General features: G+C 37.5%; 2 protein-coding genes across 2 annotated transcripts; both read left to right on the top strand.

Annotated features, from left to right (window-relative positions):
- The first annotated feature begins 373 nt into the window (after positions 1 to 373).
- LOC117627291 (serine/threonine-protein phosphatase 2A 65 kDa regulatory subunit A beta isoform-like) lies at positions 374 to 7,412 on the top strand. Its single transcript, XM_034359302.1, has 13 exons — positions 374 to 523; positions 1,002 to 1,419; positions 2,235 to 2,481; positions 2,908 to 3,020; positions 3,127 to 3,206; positions 5,079 to 5,220; positions 5,354 to 5,434; positions 5,535 to 5,639; positions 5,872 to 6,054; positions 6,354 to 6,446; positions 6,621 to 6,760; positions 6,844 to 6,910; positions 7,032 to 7,412. Exons 2-13 carry the CDS (start codon positions 1,027 to 1,029, stop codon positions 7,149 to 7,151), a joined length of 1,764 nt encoding a protein of 587 aa, XP_034215193.1. The 5' UTR covers positions 374 to 523; positions 1,002 to 1,026; the 3' UTR covers positions 7,152 to 7,412.
- Positions 7,413 to 8,352: 940 nt separating this feature from the next.
- Positions 8,353 to 14,955, top strand: LOC117626941 (coatomer subunit alpha-1). The gene is made up of 5 exons (XM_034358771.1): positions 8,353 to 8,579; positions 8,822 to 9,045; positions 9,809 to 10,303; positions 10,593 to 13,625; positions 14,705 to 14,955. Exons 2-4 carry the CDS (start codon positions 8,838 to 8,840, stop codon positions 13,544 to 13,546), a joined length of 3,657 nt encoding a protein of 1,218 aa, XP_034214662.1. The 5' UTR covers positions 8,353 to 8,579; positions 8,822 to 8,837; the 3' UTR covers positions 13,547 to 13,625; positions 14,705 to 14,955.
- The last annotated feature ends 281 nt before the right edge of the window (positions 14,956 to 15,236 follow it).

Here is a 15,236-nt window from a genome sequence, read left to right as displayed (position 1 = left end):
TTCAACTGGTAACCATATAATGAAAAACATACCTTAAATTTCGACTTTCTTCTGTGAAGCGATATTGTGGATTCAAACACAAGACCTTGAGGCTCGAGCTACAAACCCTTTCTTACATATGTTAATTTTTAAACTAGAAAATAAAATAATTATTTCACGAGTTTTTGTAAACTGGGGCCAAAAAGGGAATTGTATTTTATTGTTTATTTTGTTTATAAAAAAAATGCTATTTATTTCTTTTTGTTAAACTGGGGAAAAAAAGGCAAAATTCGGTCGGGGCACGGAAGAAAGAAATCGGGTGGCGGGTCGGGCGGGATCCGGTCTCGCCCCTGGTGTAAAATGTTTGGTCAAAAAGGAAGAAGAAAATCCCCGAGCCTAACGGAAAATTAAACTAAGCACATCTCTCTCTCTCTCTCTCTCTCTCTCTCTCTCTCTCTCTCTCTCTATCTGGTTCTCGCCCGAAAGATCTGTCCCATTTCCAACACAGTCTCCGTTAGATCGAGCTCTCCAGCCAAGCCCTCACGTACCTATTTCTCTCTCGTTTCTTTGTTCTGCTTTTTTTGTGTTGTATATTTCTTGTACTTTATTTCTTGTTATTATTTTTAATTAATTTCATGCCTCGGTTTTCCTTTCACATATCTACGATTTGCTATTCATTGATCTTCTCAGATGTCATTTTCTTACCGTCAAAGTAATGTATTCTTGTAATTATGAACCATTTGCATGGATGATGGATCTTGTTGGAAATTGATTGGAAATTGTTTCTATTTTTTTTGGGCTGAAATATTTGCTTTTGTTTTCGGGTAAGCATTACTTTATTAAATTTTCTGAAGTACCGTAACCTTTTTAGATAGATATGGAATTTATTCCAATTGGTGAGTAAAAAGATCACTTGTCATATGCCCATCGGTTTGGTTGCCAAGGGAATTGTTAAATACATGTACATGTATCTGATGTAGAAGTGGATTTTCTAAATATTTCAAAATTCTCTTTGTTTTCAGTTAAAGACATAATTTGTAGCAAAAAATGGCTATGGTGGATGAACCTTTATACCCAATTGCGGTTTTAATCGACGAGCTCAAGAATGAAGACATTCAGCTCCGGTTGAACTCAATCCGCAGGCTCTCCACCATTGCTCGTGCACTTGGAGAAGAGAGGACCAGGAAGGAACTGATTCCTTTCCTCAGTGATAACAATGATGATGATGATGAAGTGCTTCTGGCAATGGCAGAAGAGTTGGGGGTGTTTATCCCATATGTAGGTGGTGTAGAGTATGCCAACATTCTGCTCCCACCTTTGGAAACGCTCTGCACTGTTGAGGAAACATGTGTGAGGGACAAAGCGGTGGATTCATTGTGTAGAATTGGGGCGCAGATGAGGGAGAAGGACTTGGTGGAGTATTTCATTCCTTTGGTTAAGGTCAGATAATTTAATTCTCTTCGATTGTTTAATTTGAGTTTTTTGCCTTGTCATTTGGGTTTAGTGCTTGAACAATATAACATTTGTTGATACTAAGGTAGAAGAAAGTTTTAAAGAAAAACTTGACCCTAGGTGAGACCTCAATGTGATGTGTTCTTAAAGTCTTTGCCTAGTTTACAAATGCATTGAAAATTTATAAACTTGATTCTCAGATCACTGTATCCTCAAATGTGGACTGCTTTGAAGTTATAAATTGGAGTGCAGAAGATATTGTTTGTATATGAAATGGAAATCCAGCAAGGAGAAGATAACGTTTTAGAAATTATGCTTGGTAACCAGATTAACTATAAATGTCACACTATAATTTTATTATGTTCATGAAGGTTTGGTTGGTGGGATCAATTTTTCTTCTGCATGCACCTTGATAGATGTTTCACTACTGTGAGGTGACACTTTGGCTCATTTACAGTAGTGGAACATCTATCAAGGTGCATGCAGAAGTGGAACATCTATCAAGGTGCATCCAGAAGAAAAATTGATGGGACCCTTACCCTTTCGCTGAGGACACATGATCTTATGGTTTGATCTGGTATTCCCATGCATAGAGTTGTGGAATGTCTGTAAAAGGGTAGTAGGTTCACAAAGTTTGATTCTTTATTTTCTTTTCTTTTTTCCCATTTCAATAAATGTAACAGTTCCCAAATCTACCAGAACTTATTTTTTGATCACATTTTCCATATGAGAATGCTTTATACCTTGGTGCAGTTAGAGTAACAGTTTCTTTATTTTTCCACACTATCATTTCAAATATACAGAGACTTGCTGCTGGAGAATGGTTTACAGCCCGAGTTTCATCCTGTGGTTTGTTTCATATTGCTTATCCTAGTGCCCCAGAGACTTTAAAGACTGAACTAAGAACAACATACAGTCAACTGTGTCAAGATGACATGCCCATGGTTAGAAGATCTGCTGCTACTAACCTAGGAAAATTTGCTGCAACTGTAGAAGCCGCGCACCTCAAAACTGACATCTTGTCAATATTTGAGGATTTGACGCAGGATGGTATGTGCTGGTGAAATTTCTGGTTTTTGCTCTTCAATGTTATTTCTTTTGCTTTTCTTTTTCTGATAGAGCAATATCCATTAATATTCATGCAAAGTTTTTCTGTGTGATCACAAATGGTAACATATACCACTTCTTGTTCTTAACTATGTGAAAATAGAGGAAAGATGTAAAATTGATTGGAGAAATTAGTAAAAGAATAGAAGTTCGTCACCTTTCTTCATGCATTCATATTCCAGAATTGTTTATTGTTTTTCCCGTGTACAGTCTTTTATTGGCCTACCACTGCCTTGGTGTGCGTTTGTTTGTTTTGGTTTATTATATATGAAGTATAAATCTAATGAATTTGAGTGCTTTACAAGGTTTTGACCAAAATTTAGCGTTGGTGTTGCATATGAATTTGTCTCTAATCACTTTTGTTTTCAGATCAGGATTCTGTTCGGTTATTGGCAGTAGAGGGTTGTGCAGCTCTTGGGAAGTTGTTGGAACCACAAGATTGTGTGACCCATATTCTTCCTGTCATTGTTAATTTTTCACAGGTATATCATATTTTTGAATGGTATTCCAGACTATAGCCAGCGCCTTTATTGTTTGTTGATGTGCTCTTGCCAATATACGTGATGTAAACTTGGTTCTTTTGACCAGGATAAGTCTTGGCGTGTTCGTTATATGGTTGCAAATCAATTATATGAGCTGTGTGAAGCTGTTGGTCCAGAAGCTACAAGGTAATCATTTTTTTTTTGTGTGGCTTGGCTCTTATTTTGAATGTTGTATTAGTTGGGTATTGTAATTTGTAACTGAATCTACTGTCTGATCTCTCTCTCTCTCTCTCTCTCTCTCTCTCTCTCTCTATATATATATATATATATATATATATAGGGTCTGGATCGGGGGACACACATTATGGCACACGTTTTAAACCATTAGATTGAAAGGTTTTCAATGGCTAAGATTGCATTCAGAACAAATTATTAGCTTCTTTGTTAAAAAATTAATACACACATTGGAACTAACAAAAAAGTTTTAAACTCTTTAAAACTTTTCATTCTCTCTCCTTTTTCTTCAATATGCATCATCTTCTTCACTTCCCAAGGGCCACCCGACCCACCTCACAGAACCTTCATCTTCTTCTTTGGCAAAACTCTCTTCACCGTCTTTCTGGGCAAGTTCTCCAGAACAGAAAATATATATATATAAAAGCTACCTAATCTTAAAAAATTCCTGATCCATCAGTGAACAGAAAGAAAAAAAAAGCTTTCTTCCTCATTCTCCCTCTTTCTAGTCTCTGCAATATCTTTTTTACAGCCTATGAAGGAAACCAAATAGAAAAAATTCCATGGAGTAGAGTTTAAGGTTGAGTTGAGCTCCAGGTGGAAATACTGCTTCTAGAGGATTATACCACTGTCAATCTAGTGATACAGTAGTGAGAATTACAATTCATTCTTATAATTTGTTTACACATTTTGGTTTGAGATAAGAAAGTCCATGCGAGATCTTAACCCAAACATTTGATGTCTTGGCTGCAAAAAATTTAGTTTTCTCAGCGAAATCCAATGGCTACGAGATTTTCTAATCAAGTTTTACCCCATTTTTTTGGTCAGAAGTTTTTAGCCCTTTAGATTGATGAACAATATTGTCTGAAGCTGATTTCATAGGTGCGGTTAGTTTCTATATTTTATGGACTGTATAACAGCAAAAGACCAGCAAACAAACAAAAAAAAAAAAATTAAAAGGCATGGAAACTGAATCTTCTTCCATGAATGGGCTCTCAAAATTGATTTTTTTTCTTCTTGATAATTGATTATTATTATTATTTAATTCTTTTTTTGTCGCATCTTTGCATATGGGTTTAATGTCATTCAATAATTTTTTAGATTGAAATGGAAAAACTTTCACTTTTGCTAAACAATATGAAATTACAGTATGAATTTCTAAAATATGTACCCAAGAGGTTTATGTTTGCTGTTTGGATCTCATAATAGTTAAGAGTTCTTTTAGCAATCCATTGTTGTTAGTAAGGATTTGCTGAAATAGACAGATGAGGGCTGGAGGAATGTGAGGACATTGCACATGTTCCACTTTTCTAGCAAAGAAAAAATGATGAAGCAAATTCAGGAAGAGATGAAGGGCACATTGCAGACAAGGAAGATGCCCGGATTTTTAATGGAGAGGAAGGTGAAGAGAGGATAATTTGAACCTGAAGGAATAGAAAATGGTAAAGAAGAGAATTAAACACTCTTCGCACAATGTGTTTAATGTTCCCAATAAAATAATAAATAAAATTTTGTTTTGGTTCCAGATGCATCTAAAGGCTAAAAAGATGTGTCAAAATTTGTGGTTTTTTGTGTGTCCCCACAATCCTGACCCATATATATTATATTATGTGTGGTTATTTTATTTTTCTTGTCTGTTTTCTTTTAAATTCTTTGCAGGGTTAGTATAATTAATATCCCTTCCATCTTGTAAATAAATTCCCTAACCACCCCCCCACCCAAAAAAAAATTGTAATTTTGATGTGAGCCAATATCTTAGTGATAGTTTGTGAATTTGTCACTTGAGTTCTAATTGATGATTGTTGTGATGTTGGCATACTTTAGGTCTGACCTGGTGCCTGCATATGTTCGGCTGCTTCGTGATAATGAGGCTGAAGTGAGAATAGCTGCTGCAGGAAAAGTAACTAAGTTTTGCAGAATTTTGAATCCAGAGCTTGCTATTCAGCAGATCCTTCCATTTGTGAAGGTATAAATCCCACCGAATGCACAGCTTATAATTTCTTTAAGTAGTTTTTTTGTTGTAAATTTAGGCAATTCTAATACTTTTTAGTGGTTGTTTGTATAAGAATTATTTGATTTATTAAGTTTGCCTGATGCAGGAATTGTCAACAGATTCATCCCAACATGTTCGTTCTGCATTGGCTTCAGTAATAATGGGGATGGCACCAGTTTTAGGAAAGGCAAGAATTTTTTTTTTTGGTTATCTAATGTGAATTCTTCCTTAAGCAATCTTTTTCTCCCTCTCCTTATATTAAAGCTACCTTCTTTTGGTGGTTGCAGGATGCAACCATAGAGCAACTACTGCCTATTTTCCTTTCTCTTCTAAAAGATGAATTCCCTGATGTCCGGCTGAATATTATTAGCAAGCTTGATCAAGTCAACCAGGTTTGTCAGAAGTCTCTCTCTGCATATTCCTGTTCTTTTTTTGTTCCTTTTTTTTTTCCCCCCCCCTGCGTGTTAAGCTGGTGGTTAAACATATGATTTTGTATAATTTATGTAACTATGTGTGGTTTTTTCCTTTTTCTTTTCGCTAATGATGCAATGTATGTACTTATATGTGGTCGTTAGACCTTGTGGTTTAGAAGTTCATTTTGAATCTTGAAATGTTTGAATGCAGGTAATTGGGATTGATCTGCTGTCCCAATCTCTATTGCCAGCAATTGTTGAACTTGCAGAGGATAGACATTGGAGGGTTCGGCTCGCAATAATAGAATACATCCCTTTATTGGCAAGTCAGTTGGGTGTAGGGTTTTTTGATGATAAGCTTGGGTCCCTTTGCATGCAGTGGTTAAATGATAAGGTTTGTGCAGCCCTGGCTTTGAGTAGTAATGCGTCAATATCTCATGTTTACTGTGTAGCTTAAAAAAACAGAAAGAATCAGAAGGGAGTTGTGTTTGTGCCTTTGTTGTTTCTACTTCATCATCACCAGTAAATTTGATGCCTATAATTGGTTTACTTGATAAGAAGCAAACGCATAGGGACCTTGTTTCTAGGTGGTTGACTACTTCTGTGATTTCAAAACCTATAAATTGAAGTAATTGGTGATGCAGTATTTGCTGGTAACCTCTTTTCACTAACATAATTGTTTATGTTGTGTAGGTTTACTCAATACGTGATGCAGCTGCTAATAATGTGAAGCGCCTTGCAGAAGAATTTGGCCCAGATTGGGCAATGCAGCATATAGTCCCACAGGTTTTCTTATCCCTTCTTTTCTTTTTCTGAAAATATTACATGTAGTTTTGTCTTGATTCAAGCATGGTTATCGGAGCCAACCCTGTTAAGGGACTGATTCATTGGGTAGTATTCTTTCAAACTTAGAAATCTTCGGCACCATGCCTAAAGAAAAACTTGGCAATCTCTTGACAGGTTTTGGATATGATTAACAACCCTCACTATTTGTATCGAATGACCATTCTACATGCAATTTCCCTACTCGCTCCTGTTTTGGGATCAGAAATCACTTGTTCGAAACTTCTACCGGTTGTCATCAATGCATCAAAAGATAGGTAAAGATCAAGAGTTATTAGCTTAGTTGTGCTTTTTATTTAATTAAAGGTGGGCCTGTTGGGCTGAGAATTGTTTCTTGCAGGGTACCAAACATCAAGTTCAATGTGGCTAAAGTGTTGCAGTCAGTTATTCCGATAGTTGATCAGTCTGTAAGTAATGAGATCTTTTCATTTGATAGTGTCCTCATGCGCAGCAGCATAAAATCCAAAATATAATACTGAAATTGAGTGAAAGCACTGAAAGGACTTTTGCATGATATGCTTTGCATAGGTGGTGGAGAAGATGATTCGCCCTTGTTTGGTTGAGCTTAGCGAGGATCCCGATGTTGATGTAAGGTCTTTTGCTAGCCAAGCTCTCCAGTCAATTGAACAGGTCATGATGTCTAGCTAGCAAGATCTTTGTCCTTAGTATCCATTTTGTTCAAAAGTTTTACCTTTTTTCTTGTATCCCTTGTACGTGGACCACGAAATTCCTATGTATCTTACCTTTTGAGACGCAGAGGTTCTTTGGTACCGTACGCTTAACAATTTGCCATGATTTTGATTTATTTTAGTGTATTTGTACCCGTCCGGTATAGTAATGCTGCATCCAAATATGGTGTTGGAACTTGGAATTTGTTGTCTCGCCTTTGAATGAAACAGTTTTCTTTTCCTTTTCCTTCAAAGCCATGGGAAAAGTTTTTAGCAAAACCATTCACGTGGAGATAATGAATAGAAGGCTACTAATTTAGTATTATTTGCTCGAAAAACGCAACATTTTCATATAATAGGAGGCATAATGACCAAAAAGTTCATATCTCAGATCTTCCACAATAAACTGGACTGAACCAATGCAACCCAACAAACGCTACAGGAATTGTGAACCAATCGGACGGGTACAAAGCAAATAAGCAACCAGAGAAAGTTCATTTTAGTGTTTTGGGTTTTTAACTATTGACATGCTGTGGGCCATACGGGTTTTTACAGCCCAGCTAAATTTTTATGTTTATTTTTGAACTTTTACTATGCATTTTTTGGTTTGCCCCAGCCCAGCCCAACTCTCCATATACATAACGGCGCGGCTATAATTAAATTGTACATGGAAGTAACATAACATGATGAACTAAGTTTTCTCCCTTAGTAATTATGGGTAATTTTATGTTCTTTTCTATTGTGGCTTATGGGATTATTCTTTGTACGCCAATTATATATTTTGGCCTTATTTTTGACCTCATTTATTTCTAACAAATAAAATAAAACATAATTTGGTACTTGTAGATTAAATAAGTAAGAATATTTATCTCTGTATTTGAAGCCCTAAATTTAATTTTTCCCACTTCAATATTGCTTTGCATTAAAAAAAAAATATAGTTATTTAATTTTGTGTTTTTTGGTTTTGTAATTTTTTTCTCAATAAATAAAAAAAAAAGTTGTAATTTTTGCTTTTTACAAAATTACAAGTATTGGTTTTTTTTTTTTTTTTTTGGCCAAAAAATTACAATTATTGGTTTATATTTGTAATAACAAACGTTAGACTCGAAGTCAAAATTGCTTACTCTGGGTGACGCACTCCCACTTGATCACGTCCATCCAACACCAATTAGACGGCCATACTCATCTCGAGCGAAGCCATATTTTTTTTTTATTAAAAATAAAATTCCCTCTTCTCTATCTAAAATTAACACACCCTCTCTCTCTCTCCCTCTCTCTCTCCCTCTCTAAGGTGCGCTATTTCTCTCTCTCTAGATACACAACAACATACGCACATCAGGTTCTGGAGGTGTTCTTTGGATGCATTAGTGAGTCATTTGGATCCCCTCACTTACTGATCGGATCTAAGGTATAATTCTCGTCATCATTTCGTTTACGATTCAGATCTGTTGCCAATTTTTTCCTAGGTTTTTGCGTTTTGATGAATTTGTGCTCTGTTTGGTTGCCGATAAATCGTGGGGACTGAAAAAGAAAATTGTGAATCTAGGTTTATGTTTATGTTTTTTATTTTGCTTCGGCTTCTCGGCAACCAACCAGACCGAAATGAATTTTCCTTATTGGTGAATTTTGATGCGATTCGATTGGCTACAGTGATCGTGTGGTGAAGATGTTGACCAAGTTTGAAACGAAGAGTAATAGAGTGAAGGGACTGAGCTTCCACAGTAAGAGACCGTGGATCCTCGCAAGTCTTCACAGTGGTGTGATCCAGCTATGGGACTACCGTATGGGGACTCTCATTGATCGATTCGACGAGCATGATGGGCCCGTTCGCGGTGTCCACTTCCACAAATCTCAGCCTCTCTTTGTGTCTGGAGGTTCCAAATTTATATATAGTTTTTCAATTGTCTGATTTTTGATAGATGCAATCGGATTTCGTTATTGTTGTATCTTTTTTTGATTAGTTTTTGTTGGGACCCTATAGATCTAGGTTGAATGCAACTGTAAATAGAAAATGGAAAATGAAATTGGAATTAATTGTGAAGAAAACGTGAATTTGTTATAACCTGAGCCAAGTACTAGTATGGAATGCTTTTAGGAGTATATGATTTATCAAGTCCCAATTGGCGGAGTAACTAGTTTGGATTATTCCACTCTGCCATTGAACATGGTATATCCCAAATTTTCAAAGGTTTATCTAATGCAAGAATGACTTTGAGATAGTATTATTTCGACCAATACTGCCTAATGAATGATCAAGGAGTCGAACCTATTAGTTTTCCTCTTCTTTTAATGTTGATTATGTTGTTGGGCTTTAGATTAGAAAGTTTAAAATCCAAGTTTTCTAATTTGATGTCACTTTGAGTTTTAGTAGAGCCAGATCATTATGTTAGAATTTAGAAATGGAGTAATAATGAAATATATATATATATATATATATGAAATCTTGTTGGCGTGCAAGCCCTCTTTCTATTGATTTATACCCATGTTACATCCCATGACAGAGATCTATATTCCATACTTGCATTAACAGATTTAGCCCTGCGGAAAAGGGGTTTTTGTCCCTACAATTATCTGAAGATTACTAATGTGTAAATGGTACAGTTCATGCATTAATCAAGCTGTGTTGCATTTTGACAGGGGATGATTATAAGATCAAAGTTTGGAACTATAAGATGCATAGGTGTCTTTTTACACTTCTTGGGCACCTTGATTATATTCGTACCGTGCAGTTTCACCATGAGTACCCATGGATTGTTAGTGCCAGTGATGACCAGACCATTCGTATATGGAACTGGCAGTCACGTACTTGCATTTCAGTTTTGACAGGCCACAATCATTATGTCATGTGTGCCTCATTCCATCCTAAAGAAGACCTTGTTGTATCTGCCTCCTTAGATCAGACTGTCCGTGTTTGGGATATTGGTTCCCTCAAGAAGAAGACTGTATCCCCTGCAGATGACATACTACGACTAAGTCAGATGAATACAGATCTTTTTGGTGGTGTTGATGCTGTTGTTAAGTATGTCTTGGAAGGGCATGATCGAGGTGTTAATTGGGCTTCATTCCATCCGAACCTACCTTTGATTGTCTCAGGCGCAGATGATCGCCAAGTTAAATTGTGGCGGATGAATGGTATCACATGATCTTTTTTGCTTCTTCCTTGTTACTTGTTTATTATTCAGTTCTATATTAGGAAGTCACCTTATTAATCTCATTTTTCATAAGAATCATGGGCTGTTTAATAAATATTTGTTGTAATTTAAGTTTCATGAGAGTGCACGAAACAATGATCTTGCTGAGTATAAAATTTGTTATCGTCTGTAATATATAGGCGAAGATTGATTATATCAGGATCCTTAGTACCCAAAAGATTGTAGTGTTTCTGGTAGTTATTAATCTGAGTTGTTCATTTTGTTCTCAGATACAAAGGCTTGGGAAGTGGACACACTGAGAGGGCACATGAATAATGTTTCATGTGTTATGTTTCATGCCAAACAGGACATAATTGTATCGAACTCGGAAGACAAAAGTATCCGTGTTTGGGACGTAACAAAGCGAACTGGAATTCAAACTTTCCGACGAGAGCATGACCGTTTTTGGATTCTTTCATCTCACCCTGAAATGAATCTGTTGGCTGCAGGTCATGACAGTGGCATGATCGTATTTAAGTTGGAGAGGGAACGTCCAGCCTTTGCAGTGAGTGGTGATTCTCTGTTCTATGCTAAGGATCGCTTCTTGCGATACCATGAGTTTTCAACCCAAAGGGACACACAAGTTATTCCAATTCGACGCCCTGGTTCCACCACTTTAAATCAAAGTCCGAGGACTCTTTCTTACAATCCTTCAGAAAATGCGGTTCTTATTTGCTCAGACTTGGACGGGGGATCTTACGAATTGTATTTGATACCCAAGGACAGCATTAGTAGGGGTGACAGTATGCAAGATGCAAAGAGAGGTGTTGGAGGTTCAGCTGTGTTTATGGCACGAAATAGGTTTGCTGTGCTTGACAAAAGCAACAACCAAGTCTTGATTAAGAATTTGAAAAATGAGGTTGTTAAAAGGAGTGTTTTTCCTTTTGCTGTTGATGCAATATTCTATGCCGGAACAGGTAATTTGCTGTGTAGGGCAGAGGACAGAGTGTCTATATTTGACCTCCAGCAGAGGATTGTTCTTGGTGAGCTTCAAACCCCCTTCATCAAGTATGTTGTTTGGTCCAATGACATGGAAAGTGTTGCCTTGCTCAGCAAACACGCCATTATTATTGCTAGCAAGAGGCTTGTGCACCAGTGTACTCTTCATGAGACAATCCGTGTAAAGAGTGGTGGCTGGGATGACAATGGTGTTTTCATTTACACGACTCTAAATCACATAAAATATTGTCTCCCTAATGGAGATAGTGGGATAATCAGAACCCTAGATGTTCCTATATACATTACGAAGGTTTCTGGAAATACCATATTTTGCTTGGATCGGGATGGGAAAAACAGAGCCATAGTTATTGATGCCACCGAATACATTTTCAAGTTATCCCTGTTTAAGAAGCGGTATGACCATGTTATGAGCATGATAAGGAGCTCACAGCTCTGTGGGCAGGCAATGATTGCTTATCTGCAACAGAAGGGGTTCCCCGAAGTGGCTCTCCATTTTGTGAAAGATGAAAGAACCAGATTCAATCTGGCCCTAGAGAGTGGGAATATTCAAATTGCAGTGGCATCCGCTACAGCAATTGATGAAAAAGATTACTGGTATAGGTTGGGGGTGGAGGCTCTTCGTCAGGGCAATGCAGGTATTGTGGAGTATGCCTACCAGAAGACTAAAAATTTTGAGAGGCTATCTTTCCTTTATCTCGTAACTGGTAATATGGAAAAGCTGTCAAAGATGCTGAAAATTGCTGAGGTTAAGAATGATGTCATGGGTCAGTTCCACAATGCACTGTATCTAGGCAATGTCCAGGAGCGTATTAAGATCTTGGAGAATGTTGGCCACTTACCCCTTGCTTACATCACAGCTTCAGTTCATGGCCTACATGATGTTGCTGAACGGCTATCCGCTGAGTTGGGAGAAAATGTTCCAACCTTGCCCCAGGGGAAAGTACCCACTCTTTTGATGCCCCCAACGCCAGTTATGTGTGGTGGTGATTGGCCTCTTCTTAGAGTCATGAGAGGTATATTTGAAGGTGGGTTGGATAATATTGGCAGGGGTGCTGCAGATGAAGAGGATGAGGCTGCTGATGGTGACTGGGGTGAGGAGCTGGACATGGTTGATGTTGATGGCTTGCAAAATGGAGATGTCACTGCTGTATTGGAAGATGAGGAAGTGGCTGAAGGAAATGAGGAAGGGGGAGGATGGGACCTTGAAGATTTGGAGCTCCCCACTGAAGCGGACACACCAAGGGCTTCTGTTAATTCTAATTCATCAGTTTTTGTTGCTCCAACTATTGGCATGCCTGTAAGCCAGATTTGGATCCAGAGATCTTCTCTTGCTGCTGAACATGCAGCAGCAGGAAATTTTGATACTGCAATGCGCTTGCTGAACAGGCAACTTGGAATCAAAAACTTTGCTCCCTTGAGACCCATGTTTCTTGATCTTCACACTGGCAGCCACAGCTATCTACGTGCATTTTCATCTACTCCAGTGATATCACTTGCCGTTGAGCGTGGGTGGAATGAATCTGCTACCCCAAATGTGAGAGGCCCGCCAGCACTTGTGTTCAATTTTTCTCAGTTGGAAGAGAAACTCAAAGCTGGTTACAAGGCTACAACAGCTGGGAAGTTAACTGAAGCTCTTAGGCTCTTCCTTGGCATTCTTCACACAATTCCTTTGATTGTTGTTGATTCAAGGAGGGAAGTTGATGAAGTTAAGGAGTTAATTATAATAGTGAGAGAGTATGTTCTGGGATTGCAAATGGAGCTGAAGAGAAGGGAAATTAAAGATAATCCAGTACGTGAACAGGAGCTTGCAGCTTATTTCACACACTGCAATCTTCAAATGCCTCACGTAAGGCTTGCATTGGTTAATGCTGCGAGAATTTGCTTCAAGGCAAAGAACTTTGCCACTGCAGCTAACTTTGCCAGGCGGCTATTGGAAACCAACCCCACCATCGAGATTCAAGCAAAGACAGCCAGGCAAGTGCTGCAAGGAGCAGAGAGGAATATGACTGATGCCTCTCAACTGAATTATGATTTCAGAAACCCATTTGTGACTTGTGGGGCAACATATATACCAATTTACCGAGGACAGAAGGATGTCTCTTGCCCGTACTGTAGCTCACGGTTTGTGCCAACCCAAGAAGGGCTGCTCTGTACTGTTTGTGATCTTGCAGTGGTTGGGGCAGATGCTTCAGGGTTGCTATGTTCTCCTACTCAGGTTCGATAGTCAAGCTGCTACTAGGAGGATTCATCCTTTTGGCTGAAGAAGCGTTTATGTTTATTGGTTTATACCTGCCAGTTAATTGGTAAGAAATGTTGCAGAAGATTTAACTTTCAAATGAATTGTTTGTGATGTCTCGTTTTCTCTGTCTTTCTTGTCTCTTGGATCTGTCGAGTCTATGGATTCAAAATCGTTTGTGAAAATACATTATGATTTTTATTTTCTGCTGTGGCACCAGACCAGTCATTCTCATCTATAGCAGTGCCTTTTTTGTTTTCTGAAAGTCATGAAGATATACTGTTTTCTTTTATAAGAATGATGGTAATGGTTATTGGGACATGGAAATGTTCTATTTCATGCTTGTACATCTTTATTGTATCTGTTTCACACATGGGTAAATTCGTTCGTATTACAATTTTTATATTTACTAGGTTATCCCACTCATAAAGTTATAAGGGCTTGGCAGATAATGTCCTTGAACTCTTTTTCTTTTGGTATTTCATTTTTAGTTTGGCCTTTTATTTTCGATTTGTTTATCTGATTGGCTTTCTATTATCATCTTGCTTGGATGCTCTCTTTCTTCATTTTGCTTCTTCCCTGGGTTTCGATGTTTTTGACATGTAGATAATAAATAGCTAATAAGAGGGTCACGGACTAGTTCATGGATATTGTTTTTCAGCTTATCACAGTGGAACCTATATGGAGCTGTTAAACTAATAACTTGAACATGTAATTGCGGAGGTGGCCTTGTCACACTTCTTTTTTTCTTTTCTTTGTTAGTTGTTCTATACTGTTTTGTGGGTCTGGTTTTGTATTCACTGTTATAATCAGCTGTGTGGTCTTGTGGTTCTGTTCTGTTGTGCTTTTCAGTTTCTTGTGCATTTGTGTTAGTTTTTCTTGTAGAGTAGATGTAGTAGAGTACAATTCTTTTCTGCACGTCCGAGGTTTTTTGTGTGTTCTATATCATAAAGTTTGCTCTTGTGTTGTAGTTGTAGTTCAACGTGTGTGCTATGTGCAATTTTCACTCTTGACATTGTTCTCTTGCAAAACCATTTTATTTTAAAATTTCACGCTTAGCCATTTCATAATACTAAATGAGACTGGGTCTTTCTTCGAAGTTTGAACGTACACTTTAACTTGTGCCTTCTATTTTTTGTTTTGTAGACAACCATGAGCTTTGAGAAGGGAAAGGGGGAGGACAAATGTTCTGTTTTTGGCAACTATGTTGCTATTTTTGTTTTTGTTTTATTTTTCAGACGCAGGCAATGGTGTATTACTCCTAGTGAACATTTTGAATCTAGTTTGAGCAAATTTTTTCATTGAGATGGTGTTATGTAATATTAAGCAGAGTATGCGCGCCGAATTTTTAATGGTATAGTTATTTTTAAATGGTCATGGTTACAGTTTGTTGTTCATATAAGTTAATCATACTTGAAAGATTATTTTTAGCCAAGCCTTATGTATAAGCAATTGATCTCGGATTAGTTCCGGGGTTAAAAGTGTTTCAACTGTTCTTGGTCGTAGACCCCAAAGAGAGATCGAAATGCCGATGGTAAGGAATTGGTGTTTACTTTTATTAATTAATTTGTCACACTGCCCCTTTTATTTATTGTTAATACCTGAAAATCGAATGGACTGAGGAAAGGCAAACAATCACTAATGTTGACTGCTCCTATCAAGAACACGAGCTCCTCAA

Source organism: Prunus dulcis, chromosome 5 (genome assembly GCF_902201215.1).
Source record: "Prunus dulcis chromosome 5, ALMONDv2, whole genome shotgun sequence".
Taxonomy (NCBI): domain Eukaryota; kingdom Viridiplantae; phylum Streptophyta; class Magnoliopsida; order Rosales; family Rosaceae; genus Prunus; species Prunus dulcis.
The sequence above is the reverse complement of the archived record's forward strand: the minus strand, read 5'-3'. Positions and strand labels throughout refer to the sequence as shown.

Bases quoted from the DNA above. Each gene is read 5' to 3' on its own strand.
- LOC117626941 (XM_034358771.1), top strand. From the start codon at position 8,838: ATGTTGACCAAGTTTGAAACGAAGAGTAATAGAGTGAAGGGACTGAGC. The intron at 9,046-9,808 runs GTTCCAAATTTA...GCATTTTGACAG, and splicing joins GCCTCTCTTTGTGTCTGGAG to GGGATGATTATAAGATCAAA. The intron at 10,304-10,592 runs GTATCACATGAT...TTTTGTTCTCAG, and splicing joins TAAATTGTGGCGGATGAATG to ATACAAAGGCTTGGGAAGTG.
- LOC117627291 (XM_034359302.1), top strand. From the start codon at position 1,027: ATGGCTATGGTGGATGAACCTTTATACCCAATTGCGGTTTTAATCGAC. The intron at 5,435-5,534 runs GCAAGAATTTTT...TGGTGGTTGCAG, and splicing joins TGGCACCAGTTTTAGGAAAG to GATGCAACCATAGAGCAACT. The intron at 6,447-6,620 runs GTTTTCTTATCC...ATCTCTTGACAG, and splicing joins TGCAGCATATAGTCCCACAG to GTTTTGGATATGATTAACAA.